This window comes from Gymnoscopelus microlampas, assembly GCF_963454915.1.
Source record: "Gymnoscopelus microlampas genome assembly, chromosome: 18".
NCBI lineage: Eukaryota > Metazoa > Chordata > Actinopteri > Myctophiformes > Myctophidae > Gymnoscopelus > Gymnoscopelus microlampas.
The window spans coordinates 19285782-19299827 of record NC_139955.1 but is presented as its reverse complement, the minus strand read 5'-3'; the positions used below and the strand labels follow the sequence as shown (position 1 = coordinate 19299827).

The 14046-nt window shown below is 41.2% G+C and overlaps 1 protein-coding gene across 2 annotated transcripts in view; it reads left to right on the top strand.

Moving 5' to 3' along the window:
• The first annotated feature begins 1045 nt into the window (after positions 1 to 1045).
• Positions 1046 to 14046, top strand: part of cyfip2 (cytoplasmic FMR1 interacting protein 2) — a 36390-nt gene continuing 23389 nt past the window's right edge. For both annotated transcript variants that reach the window (XM_084041087.1, XM_084041088.1), the window contains exons 1-3: positions 1046 to 1212; positions 10964 to 11112; positions 12434 to 12523. In XM_084041087.1, coding sequence (XP_083897213.1) covers positions 10996 to 11112; positions 12434 to 12523 — 207 coding nt within the window. In that variant the 5' untranslated portion in view covers positions 1046 to 1212; positions 10964 to 10995. The remainder of the gene's footprint in view (positions 1213 to 10963; positions 11113 to 12433; positions 12524 to 14046) is intronic.

Sequence of the window (14046 nt, the reverse complement as noted above, 5' to 3'; positions counted from 1 at the left end):
ATCTTTGGCCAAACATAGTCACAACTAGATGAGAAAGCCTGATAAATTAATGCAATCAGGCATTTCAGGCCCAGAGGTGGAAAATAAATTAACCACATTACTACTGTAACTAATTGCAATTATTTGACAGCTTTAGAGTTAGGTTACTTTTCAGATTTACATGTATTATTACAAAACATAGAGTAACTGATAAATGATGATGCATTATTATAGGTTAAGCTATAGCAGCACATAAAGTAATATCAGTCCCAACCTTAACATCTGCAACATTATAATAAGTGATGATGATGAACATGTTAATGCATTACTCATTACAATCCCATAATTTATGACTGAAATGAAGACATGTGCTTAATGAGTATATTAGGCTACTTGTTTGGTACTGGTCAGGCTACCTATATTTGTATGCCAGTACTCTTATACTTTTTATTAAAGTAAATGGTTTAATACAGGACTTTTGTATCGGGAGTCTTTCTGTGGTACTGCAACTTTTAATAAGCAATGGTGGAAAAAGTACTCAAATATTTTCTGAAGTAAAAGTAGCAATACTGCAATGTAGAAATACTACAAGTCTATATACTACAAGCCTACAAGTAAAAGTCCGGAATTAACATTTTACAAAAGTATTAGCATCAAAATGTACTCAAAGTAACAAAAGTAGAAATGACTCATTATGCAGAATGTCCCATGTCACAAGTTTTCAAATTTATAAAAAGCCTCTGGAGTAGAAGTAAAAGTAGGCCTCGTGAAAATTGGAAATACTCCAGTAAAGTAATAATACCTCAAAATTGTACTTAAATACAGTACTTGGTGGAAAGTACTTGGTTACTTTCCACCACTGTAATTAAATATAGAAAGAAACAAAAAAAATCGTATTACTACACCCATCATCAGCATATCACCATCAGCACCGGTTCCACACTACTACGGTGACTGTCTCTTTAAGAAAATGCACTTGCAGCCATTTTCTGCTCTTTGTGTGCGTGTGTGTGTGTGTGTGTGTGTCTATGGTGTGTGTGTGTGTGTGTGGGGTGGTGGTGGTGGATTAGCGGATACTAGGCACTGCTGGTCGAAACGAAACGAGAGCATCTATCTAGTATCTGGGGTTGGGGAAAAAGGCGAGAAAAACCCCAGGAATAAACATCGGATCGTCGTCGACATAGAGCAACGTTGTCCGCCCGTATTTTGCCCGGACGGACATGCAATTTACAGGTAGGTGGAAAAAACAGCAGCCGAATGGATGAGTTGCATGTTGAAGATGTACTAGATGGTAGCGGAGATGATGATAGCGGAGATGTGCGTCTGTGTAGCGACGATGGTGATGGTTTTCAACAGAGAAAACTACATGTTACGAACGTAACCCCGGTTATTGGAGTATTACGAGCGAGATGTCTCGCCGTAATATGAAAAATAACGCCTGAATTCGCCGACACAGGGTCTCCCAAACACCGTCAACCACCACCACCACCATCATCATCATCACCATCCAGTGGGGGTGATGATGATGATGATGATGGTGATGATGGTTGACGGTGTTTGGAGACCCTGTGTCGGTGAATTCTGGCGTTTTCTGCACCTTTTACAGTTTGTAAAACGAGAGACTGTGCCTCCTTTCTCTGTATGAATCACGCATCATCTCGTGGAGCGTTTATTCTAAGGCCCTTATAAATAGCGGTATATATATGAGTATTAAGATTCAGCCTCGCATCACATGGATGGATATTAGCGCTTATTCTTAGACGTTAAATTGAAACATTCGAACGTGTGGCCTTTTGTGTTAAGTAGACTCATATATCAATCCGATTGGCATTTGATCGCGTCTATTCTCGTTTCTAACGTATGAATGGAAGACCGTTAGTTTAGCCCACATAATTTGGCCATCGTTTGTAGCTGTACTGGGAAGGAAGGGGAGATGATGGGTGGGGTGAGGAGGAGAGGAGAGGAGCAAGTGGCTGCTTTAATGTGAGAAGACACGTTTGAAGGATGATTCGCTGCATAAAGCAAACGACTGGACATTGATACTGTCCATATTAATATCCTTCTTTTTTTTAATTATCCAAACTACAAGTGAGGGGATGCTGGCCATCAGTGGCCACACAAAGCACAACGTGCAGTTTTATCTGGCTCAAAATGTGTTTTAACCCCATTGGCCATAGTGAAAACCTAGCTCTCTGGCCCATAGCGTTAGAAGGAGTTCTCCTTAACGCTGTTACTTTTCAGCCTTTGACCGCCATGCCCGGGTAGTGCAGCCTCTCGTCTGTAGTAAAAATTAAAAAATACACTTTTGCTACTCACCAAAACAAACAGAGTTTTAAGATGTTGAAAACCTACTTTCCTTGGTGGGAACACTCGGAGCCCCCCACCTCACGTCTAAAATACACTTTTTGGCCAGAAAAGAAAATATTTCACCGGAAGGAAAATGTTTTAGTTATTCTACTGCGCCCTCTACAGATGACTTGTCAATAGAAAATAATCCATTGACCAGATATGTAGGGGGCGTAGTGGAGTAACTACAACATTTTTCCATCCGGTGGAATATTTTCTTTTCTGGCCAAAAGGTGTATTTTAGGCGTGAGGTGGGGGGCTCCGAGTGTTCCCAACAAGGACAATAGGCTTTCAACATCTTAAAACTGTCTTTGTTTTGGTGAGTAGCGAAAGCGTATTTTTTATTTTGTACTACAAACGAGCGGCTGCGCAGCCTGCGCTACCGCGGGTGTGCGGTAACGTCTCGAAAGTAACATAGCGTTAACTCCCTCTAACGCTATGGACCAGAGCTCGTGAAAACCCTGTGGGCACCATAACATACTGTAGTAGCTGTATCGAGAGGCCGTACGAACGTCTATTGCAGAATAAATGATCATTGCACACATGTTAGCCCACAGGCCCGTTTCTGAGGTGGCCACAAACGGCAGCAGCAGGTTCACCTACTTCCGTTTCAGTTATTGTAGCCCATCTCTGAAATCGGATTCCCTTCGATTCATTTAATGTGACCACATTAACGTCAGTCGTTTTGTCGCCACGTAGTCAGTCAGTCCCAGAATGAACGGTGAGAGACTACAGTATTAGCCCTAATTGTGGGGGTGATGTAATGGTGATAGATCAGCACCTCTCTGAGGCTGCTATGAGAGGACATTGCCTTTTATAGTTGGCCTGTTTCTCACGTTTACAAATAGCACCCCACTTGTCAATCTAAGAGTCTAACCAGTAACCACATGGAACCATAAAAGGGTCTATTGGTATTTGTACACTCATGAAAATGTATACATTAACAGAAATGAACACTGAGGATTGTACTACGTCCGCTACAGTGACAGGCTCGCACCTCAATTTAGTAGTCATTTTGACCTCTCACAGTTGGGTCATGTGATCCAAGCTCAGTTTTATGCCCTTCTTTCCTCCCTCATGAATATTCATCTGCCATTCATTGTTGCTGGCGTAGAAAGCGGGCTATGACATCATGGGGATCATGGGACAACAGTAGTTTTTGTGAGGCCCTCATGTCACCCATGGACTAAATGACAACCATCCATCCCTCCCGGCACAAATTCCTCAGCTAGTGTTGCTCCATGACACAATGTGGTGTACTGTTGGATAAGATATTTGATCCGTTTGTGGGCCATATTTGATGATCGTGTTTGTGTAACGTGTGTGTATGCAAGTCATAAAAAAATGTGTATTGTGTATACGGTCATGTGTGTGGGTGTGTTGTTATGCTCAGGGATGTCTTTCTCTCCCCACCAATCAGAGCTCAGCTCAGTGTGAGGATGATGACACACATTATGCCTGGGGGGACATCCCATTGAGTGACCCTGACTTGACACACTTTTCTCTGTCTGTCTCTCTCTTTAGTTCTGTCTCTCACCTTCTGTTACTACCCCCTTCCTAATTCTCTTATTCTCTTCTCTTCTCTTCTCTTCTCTTCTCTTCTCTTCTCTTCTCTTCTCTTCTCTTCTCTTCTCTTCTCTTCTCTTCTCTTCTCTTCTCTTCTCTTCTCTTCTCTTCTCTCTCTGTCTCTCTGTGTCTCTGTCTCTGTCTCTGTCTCTGTCTCTGTCTCTCTCTCTGTGTCTCTCTCTCTCTCTCTCTCTCTCTCTCTCTCTCAATTACATGAACATTCCACAAAAGTAGTGTGCCAGAACTTTTAACTGTCCTGCTCAGATATGCCAACATAATAAATGTGTTTTATTTGGTTAGTATGAATGTGGTTCTTCTCGGAGCAGGGCACAACAACATTAACGCAGTTCTTCATCAAACTCTTTATTTTCCTATGTCCCGTAGTGTGTATTAGTCTTGCATGTCTTCCAGGAGTCTTCTGTTTTCTCTTTTCCATTTTTCTGGAGAGAATTGGAGGGCATCCCTTCCCTCTCTGTCTAATAACATCCTCCCATGCACTTTTTTCTACACTTCGGCATGTTTTTCTTTGCAGTCTTTATTTCTCAAAATGTGCCTCTTGCACAATATAGAGATCTTGTCATTTTTCTCTCCATTGCATGCATGCTGTGTTTTAACGTTCTCTAGGCTAGAGGGTACTTGAAGCTGTGCTCAGGCTAGACTCTGGTTGCAGAAAGCATGGCCTAGACTAGAGGAATGTTTCTTAGCTTTGCTCTAGGACCATATTTTGGTGTTGGCCATGAATTAATTTACCCAGGTTAGGGCTTTAGGTTAGGGCTCGGTGATATGCACAACATCAAATATCACATTATTGACTAAATACCTCAACATTGATGTTGTGACATTAGTAACATAATTATGTTGTGATGATATGATCTATATATGATGATTCACCTATGTGAGCTTGTAGATAAACTATTTTCACTAATCATTTTTTAAATATATTTTGAAAGTATTGAATAGGAATTACGTAATTAAAACCAGGAAAAGACACTTATGCCATATCATGATATCCAAAATCCCAGACAAGATATGCCACATGGTTTCTGTTTATCTTTTATCTTTTATTATATATCTTTTGATGAGCAGGCGCTTCAGTAGGCAGACATGGATTTCACTGCCTTTTGATTTCCCCCACAGCACAACTGGAGGTTCTGAAAGAGTTGTAGTTGATCTAGCAGAGCTGATAGCCAGAGCTACAGCTAGGAATTCAGAGGGGAATGAATGGGTCAGTTGCTGTGTATACACACACACACACACACACACACACACACACACACACACACACACACACACACACACACACACACACACACACACACACACACACACACACACACACACACACACACACACACACACACTCTCTTTCTTACTGTTGAACAGTGTGTAGCGCAGTGTGGGAAAGTTTATTCAGTCAATCCAGACTTGAGTCGTGTCTGTATTCCCAAGCATGGATGGGGGTTCAATAGCCGTGAGCACGGTTATCCATTTGACAAAGACTCTTCTGATAATGTCTCTAACAGCTTAACAAGCCTTCCCTTCTGTTAACGTACAGATGGCTCTATTAGTACATTATGATGATTACACATCAAGCACAACATGTCTTTTCAGCGCTCAATTAGAGCATTTGTATTGACCAAGGCTCTTATAGACACTGATAAATCAGACCCAAGTCCTCTGAGTTAGGCAGACTAAGGTGTGATCCTACATTATATTGAGAAAAAAAGGGGGAAAAAGCCTGTGGTACTTCTGCTAAATGTTATTGCAATATTTACTGTGACAAATGCCAACACAGCCCTTTCTATATACTTGCTCCCCTCTCTGCTCTAAAAATGCTAAAAAATCTTTGGGAGAGGGACAGAGAGGTTAGCATGAGCTGAGTTGCTTGATTTTTAGGCCTGAGATTCTTCACAGCAGCAGAATAACTGGTTAGGAAGTAGTTGTATAAACTTGCAAGCTTAATAACATGCGTCTCATATCGACACTCTCAGGCCGAAACCTTGTGTATATTTCAAAACATACTAAAAATGGATTAAAGAACCTATGTTCCAATGGATCCAGTGTAGTAAACCAACTGACAAATTTAACAAAAGATACCAGAAATATCAGATCTAAAGCACACAATGCGTCACCATGCGACCAATAGCATTAATTTATGAAAACAAAGAAATATGGAGATGCTGCCCAACAGTGATGATATTTTTCTCATATTTAGGATACGGTACTTGTTGACCCACCCTGAAGACTGTTAAATGTAATGAAACGGCACAGTTTCTGGTGACAAAACAAGAGTCAACTAACACCAAATGTTAACTGTTTAATTTAACAGGAAGCTCCACCCACCTCTGTGTGGTCACATGGCATTTGCCTACATATGGATGCATGAACATTACAGCATCCATACAGTATGTCTCCTATGAAGTATAATAGCGTTAGTTCTACTTTGATGGGAAGCAAGCTGAAAGTTTTACAGTTGGTTTGATGTCACTGTTGAGGTTACGGTTGTACAATACAGCTTCAGAAAGATAAAACAGTTCCCTAACCTTGCCTTAGTGGCACATTTTTTAAATGTTTCAGGTCACAGGCCCCCAAATAGATTTTTGTTACACCATGGACCCCTGTCCTAAATGTCATAATTGTACATGCAAGATATTTATATTGGTGATATTGAAACATTGTTAAAATAGTCATAACCTCAGCTGGCTGGGGACCCGCAGGAAACACCTAAAGGACGCCTAGGGGTCCCCGAACCCCACTTTGAAAACCAATGGGGCTTAGGGTCTAGAGATCCTGGACTAGATTTCAGAGGCAACAATAGGGCAAGAGACTGGCACACGCACACACTCACACACACAGTTCTTACGTCAATTAACTCCAGCACTTAAAATGCCATCCCAATTTTTGTTTGTAAGAATCCGAGTTAACACCTTCATGCCCAGGTCAAATCTGGTCAGATATTGTTAGTGTGTTTAACCAATAGGCATTAGGTGGCTTCTTGCAACAGGTCGATGTGTTGACATAGATCTCTATTGAATTGACATAGATCTCATATGTAGTTGGATTCTACGAAATGAGTGAGCTGTGTAGGGGTGCAACAGATAATTAAACTAATTGATTTATACGATTATTAAAAAAAGAAAACCCACCTGAAACCCATGTTTTTTCTTTATACCTTTAAATCCGGGACAGCATCTGTGTCATTCTAGATGTTGCTATATATACATATCAACATTATGTATTTAATTGTTTAATACAAATGCGAAGTTTTTCTGGAAACTGGTAGGATTTAGAAGGCGTTTTTAGAATCGGCCTCAGGTCTAAATTGGTTAAAGAGCTGAAGAGATGGGGAGACCCCCTCTTACTGAACAAACACTCTGTAGCAATGATTACTGACAATATAGAGTTTGACTTTTTCATGAAAAAAAAACCCCAAAAACGTTTTAACCATAAAATATAATTTACCCTACCTTTAATTGATAGAGTAATCGCTAAGAAAATAATTGTTATTTGCAGTCCTAGTGTTTAGTTTAGTTTAGTTTATTCGAAAATAATCAACATACAGTTAAAACTTCATGAGGATAACACAAACAATAAAGTCCAGGACTTATTTCCATTGTGGTCCTCTTACACACACAAAAATACATATCAGACAGTCATGTATATTAACTCTTTCATTGCCAGACTTATTTCAGGTTGTGTCGTCCCAGTGCCAGGAAAATGTAATTTTTTCCTCCGTTTATTTTTTAACATTGAAGTGAATGGAGCAGCAACTTTTTGGATAGCGTTATCTCCTAGTTCCTTTGAGATAAACAAAAAAAAACAAGACCAAAAAATATATATATATTTTAACACATTCCACGCCAGAGTTTAATATCATAATGTACTCACCAGTGCCAGCGATTTATTGTTGTTTTTTTCACGTCGCCACAGACCTTGCTAAATACCTTTTTAAGATCGCGCGTTAAACTGTTTGTAGACACACAGGGTAACTGTGTGAGTGGCCCAGAGAAGACCGTTTCAATCGGCGACATTCCATTTTGCATTAGTCGCGGTTTCTGTTAAACAGCGTTCAGCGAGGAGAAAAAGAACTCTGAGATAATGGCCGATTAGGGGAAGCTTTAGAGCGACGGCGGGTGGGAACGAAAATCTCTGGATATTTCCATATCCGGGTGTGCTACAATTAAATGTGTCACTGCGAGGGAGGCCTACAATGAAATGTGTCACTGCGCGAAAAAAAAAAAAAGACCACTTTGCGTAGAACTACGCGACTGGCACGCTGCGCAATTATTTAGGTTCGCGTAGAACTACGCGATTGGCACGCAATGTGTTTTTTTATTTTCTTTTTTTTATTTTGTCATTTCCGTCCTTGGCCATGAGAGCCATAGTAGAATCAGACGGGAATTCCCGTTTTTGGCAATAAAAGAGAACACATTTTCAAGACAAACAATACACATATTATAAATGACAAAATAGTGCTGTGTTTCAGTGAAGCCCACACTAGTATGGGTAAGGTAACCAAGATGTCACTGGCGATCCATATAAAAGAATCGATAGGTCACAAGTGCCTTACTTCTGTGTTTACAACCACCTATAGTACTTTGCTGGGGCACTCAATGACGCTTGGGTTGCTATGGGATACTTTAACAACCAACACACCTTAATATGAAACACATCATGAAAGCCCCCATGGATTGATTGATTGATTGATTGATTGATTGATTGATTGAAAATACAAAATTACAAAATCACATGTGCAGAAGTATTCTCACCCTTTACTCAATACTTTGTTGAAGCACCTCTGGCAGCAATTAGAGCCTCAATTCATCTTGAATATGATGCTACAACTTGGCACACCTATTTTGGGGTAGATATATTCTCAAGCTGCATCAGGTTACTTCGGTGCACAGCCATTTTCAGATTTCTCCAGAGATGCTCAGCGGGGTCCAAGTCCTGAAGCCATTCCTTTGTTATCTTGGCTGTGTGCTTAGGTTCCTTGTCCTGTTTGGAGGTGAACCTCTGCCTCAGTCTGAGGTCCAGAGTGCTCTGGAGCAGGTTTTCATCATGGATCTCTCTGTACTTTGCTGCATAAAATGTTCCCTTGATCCTGACTTGTCTCCCAGTTCCTGCTGCTGAAAGATATTCCCACAGCATGATTTTGCTACAGTACCACCATGCTTCCCTGTAGGGATGGTGTTGGCCAGGTGATGGGCGGTGCCTGGTTTTGTCCAGACATTACACTTGGCTTTTCAGGCCAAAGAGTTCACTCTTTGTTTCAACAGACCAGATGATTTTTAGGTGCCTTTTTTGGCAAACTCCCAATGGGCTTGAATGGCGGAGTGCTGCAGAGATGGTTGTCCTTCTGGAAGGTTCTCCCATCTCCACAGAGGAACATTGGAGCTCTGTCAGAGTGACCATTGGGTTCTTGGTCACCTCCCTGACTAAAGACCCATCTCCCCCAGTTGCTCAGTTTGGCCATTTATCTCCCCTTGTGGTCTCCTGATACGATAATGATGATTCAATTTCAGGCCAGTTTTGAAAGAAACCAGTGATTTACATATTTTAATGGAGGCAGAGTAAGAATGATAATTTTCCAATGTTTGTTCTATATTTGGGTAGTACCAGATCGCTGTCGCTCCCTCTAGTATTGTGGCTGTGGTTGTCACTCACTTTGGAGAAGTACCGGTAGTTAGACAGGGAGGGTATTGAGGGCACTGCCCCTTTGACTATCTTAATATATCAATCCCATTTTTATTTACCAATGATAAATTCCTCTTCCTTGTTTGACACGGAAGAACAGCATTGTTTTGCATATTCATGTCATCAGATCACAGTGAGCTCTCTACGTTCCACATTTGGGTGGGTGGGAGAGTTCAGCTCTCTCTGTCCTTTCTTGATGTCCATTTGTCCACCACCGTCCCTGTCCCTGTCCCCGCCTCTGGTCTCTGTTCTCAGGGTTCATGTAGGTTGGGAATATTAAGCTTATTATCAGCCATGTCAGCCGTAGATCAGAAGGTGAATTACTCTGATCTACTGAGAGGCATGTGATGTAGGGGTGGACCAGCTACACTCACATGGGCTCAGGCATGCACGATTGCACGCACACACATTTATTGTAGTGAGGCCTCAATCGAGTAAATATAAATATATTCAAATCGATGCTCTAAAAAGATCAAGATATTGAAAATATTCAAATTGTCATTTCATCATTCAACTATGTAAAGGAAAATAACTTATTGCTACTGCTGGTGATTTGTAATGGGGAGACAGTAGTGTTGACTGTAGGCTTTCTGCTGCACAGACTGAGCCATTTTAAGGAGGGCTTGAGGTCCAAGGATGAATGGAAAGGGGCAGACTAACAGTTTTCGCTGCCAAGGAATTATCAAGGCTTGTACACCAGCAGAATATAATTTACTACGTTTGGTGTGTTGGAACAGATTCCAAAGGGTTTTTGTTCAGTAGAAAGGTAAACAATTATAGCTTGACATAATGTAACCCACAGCCATTATGAATTTTTCAGCTTGCCTACTTTTCTATGGTGATATATGCTTGTGTGCTGTGTCTCTTCTGCATTTGCAAACATTTTCTGTTTATAGAATGTCTATTGTTGTCCTCAAATGTTATTTTTTGCCTTCCTCTTTCTCAGCTTGTCTCGCACCGTCGTCACACAAGGCCATGCCTTAGTTTGCTAGTCACTCTACAATGGATATGTTTGTCCATTAAAACTGCCTGTTGTTTGAGAGATGTGTACTCCATTGATACAATACTTCACACTTCCCTAAAAGGCTTGTTGTGATTTGAAGTACAATATAGAGAGCGACTGATACCAAATGTTTTGGTCCGATGCCTTCCCGATTTTGGAGAGCCCTAGACCACCAATTACTGATGTTTTGCCTGATATTTTGCTTTTATTCTAAAATCTTGAAATCAACTTTTGTGTGTGAGTGTGAAGCAGGGCGTTGGTGAAAAAGATAATTTATTCTCAGAGAACCTCCCCTGGGTAAATATATACTTATAGCTAAAATGAATAAATACAAATTAACAATAACATTTTCTCTCCTTCTGTCTGTGACAGGCTGGGTGTTGTGTGAGTGACCCCCAGTTACCATGACAACCCACGTTACCCTGGAGGATGCTCTGTCCAATGTGGACCTGCTGGAGGAGTTGCCTCTCCCGGACCAGCAGCCATGTATCGAGCCTCCCCCTTCCTCCATCATGTACCAGGTACACACAAGCACACACACACACACACACACACACACACACACACATACGCTTGCGCACAAAAACATGCATTTGTAAATAAATACAAATAGCCATGCAAATATTCAACAATCCTGTACAGCAGTGGCTCTCAAATATTTTCATATCAAGACCCCACAAATTGATAATGTTTTAGGGCGTGTACCCTCGTTTGAAAAGTCTTTGTGCTAGTGACTCTCATAAAGAGAACATCTGATTTAGTACATCATTTGACTGTACTGTAGGTCGGGAGATAAGTTGGAGAGAGTGTAAAGCAGCAGTAATAATCAGAAATGGCAATACAAAAATCTGCTGTCCATGTCTGTATACTCAACTGTAATCCTGTTACAGTTGATATCACTTTTTGAGTTCAAAATTCTCATGGCCTGAGGATAGAAACCGTCCCTTAGCCTGCTGGACCGAGGCCCTGTGCCAGCCTTTGGCACAGTGAAAAGTCCATTGCTGGGGTGACTAGGGTCTTTGATGATAACCCAACTCGTCTGGGTGTAGAGGCACTACATGGCTGGCAGCTCAGCACTCTTATGCATGTGCTAGTTATACTATGCAGATATTTGTTGGTTACTTGTTCACATCAGAGGTCGTGTTAGGATAGTAATAGCCGGTTTTGGCTTTTGTTTTATGACAAAATCCGGAAAATATAATTCCTTCCGGCTTCCGGACATCCTGTCCGGTAAAAAAAACGAAACAAAAATGTATCATTAGTATCACTGCAAATCAGATACATTTCATATTGTCTGTTCCTCGGCCCTCTGTGTTATTAGCAACTGCAAAAAGAATCCGGCTATGTCATCATGAATCACTTGAAAACAATGCTGTTAACTTTAATGAACGAAGTTCAGCGAACATTAATGGAATAACAGAAGTGGGACAAGGAATGTCTTAACTGTCAAAATTGAACACGTATTTTACTTTAGTAAAGTTTGCACGGCATTTCTGATATTTCTAACTTTCATTCAGTCTCTGGCACAACCCCAATCGCTCATTAAATTAAAGTCTATGTGAGGAGCACAATGGGTGAAGAAGTTGGACATGGGGCACATTATGAATGACTTTGCAGAGCATGTTGTTTAGACAAATGTTAGGATGGATGTAACCGTTTAATTTGCACTGTACTTAAGTGACTATTTACTGGTGGTTCATCCCATCACACTTGTAAGTCGCTCTGGATAAAAGTGTCTGCTAAATTCCTAAATTGTAAAATTATAAAATGTAAATTGCACTTCACACTCTCCCAACTACTAATTTTAAATATTGTTTAACCCCGTCCCTGTTCTTCTTCCAGGCAAACTTTGACACAAACTTTGAAGACAGGAATGCATTTGTGACTGGCATTGCTCGTTACATAGAGCAAGCTACAGTCCACTCCAGCATGGTAAGACAAAGGACAGTGATTGATTTCCATTACTACTTAAGATGTTTCTTTCCTGTTGTTTATTGTATTGCTTGATGCATTTTGATCCAAATGTGGTTAAATGAGTCAGTGATCACCAGAATGTGGCACAGAGTCTCATGTCTTGTCTTTGCATTATCCTTACTGGCAGTTCTGTGTCTGCCAACACAAACTCATTTGAGAGACATGTCCTTGCATACTCAAAGAGAGCTTTGTGTTGTAGTGGATTACTTTTTTTTGGGTTCCTTTCTGAGTTTTTGGCTTCAGCTGAGGCTCTTTCACAAAAACACGCATGCAGGCACACACACACACACACACACACACACACACACACACACACACACACACACACACACACACACACACACACACACACACACACACACACACACACACACACACACACACAGGCCTGCGCTGGTGAATCAAGCGGTGGACATCTTCCTCCTGGTAGGAGATGAATGGAGAATGTGATTTGACTGGCAAAGAGGGGAAGCACTGCTTCAAGTTATCCTCCTATTTAAATGAGGAAGTCCCATGGAGGTGAAGCAGGCACTCTATTTGAGGCCTTTCCTCTTTTAGCCAGAGTGATTGAGAATTCTGTCTCGCCTACTGCTGGCTGGAACAAGTCTCCAAACGGAAAATGGAACACTGCTTAAATGTTTATAGGACCCCATTATCCTTGAATTCTTTAATAGTTTGATCATTGTTGAACTATCAAAATAAGGGGGGGTACACAAACATATTTTAGTCTTTCATTTAGCCCAGTGTTTAAAGTCATACTGTTTACATTTTTCAATTAAACAAAGGTTGTTTTTCATATAATTTAGCACTGGCATTATTTTCACAATAACCATTCCTTTTTTTTGTAAAGATATTTTTGGGGCTTTTCTGCCTTTTATTTGAGAGGGAAGTAGGCTGACAGGAAATGTGGAGAGAGATGGGGGGGTTGACACACAGCAAAGGCTGCCGGGATTGGGAGTCGAACTTGCGATACGCTGTAAGACTGGTTTACCAATCTGTGTGGTTTGCGCCTGGACCGCTAGGCCAGCGGGCTCCCCACAAGAACCATTCCTTATAAATGTGTTGATCGACCACTTCTGTAAACTATTTTAGTTGCAGCTTGCGTGTGTCTACCCCGACACTTGTGCCAGAATTATGCAGGCACTCAGAGGAAGTGCTTTGGAAGCGGAAATGTATTCATTTATTCTATAAGTTACTGTTTGCTTTGTTGTTTTTGATTTCCAAAATATTCTCCACTCACCAGGGGAGGTATTTAATGGAGGATGGCCTCCGTGACCCCTCAGTTTGGCCGTATGCCCTTAAAAAAAAAAGAAATGCTCTGAGGCAACAGTGGCCTTGATTCCCTGCCCGCACTTCCCCAGTACCCCAGCTGATTTCTCCTCTGCTTCTTTCCTGTCAGTATGGCTTTCAGACACTGATGTCTTTTGTTGAGATTCTGAATTCTTAGCTCCCTCTGACTCCACATCCCCATCTTCAATGAC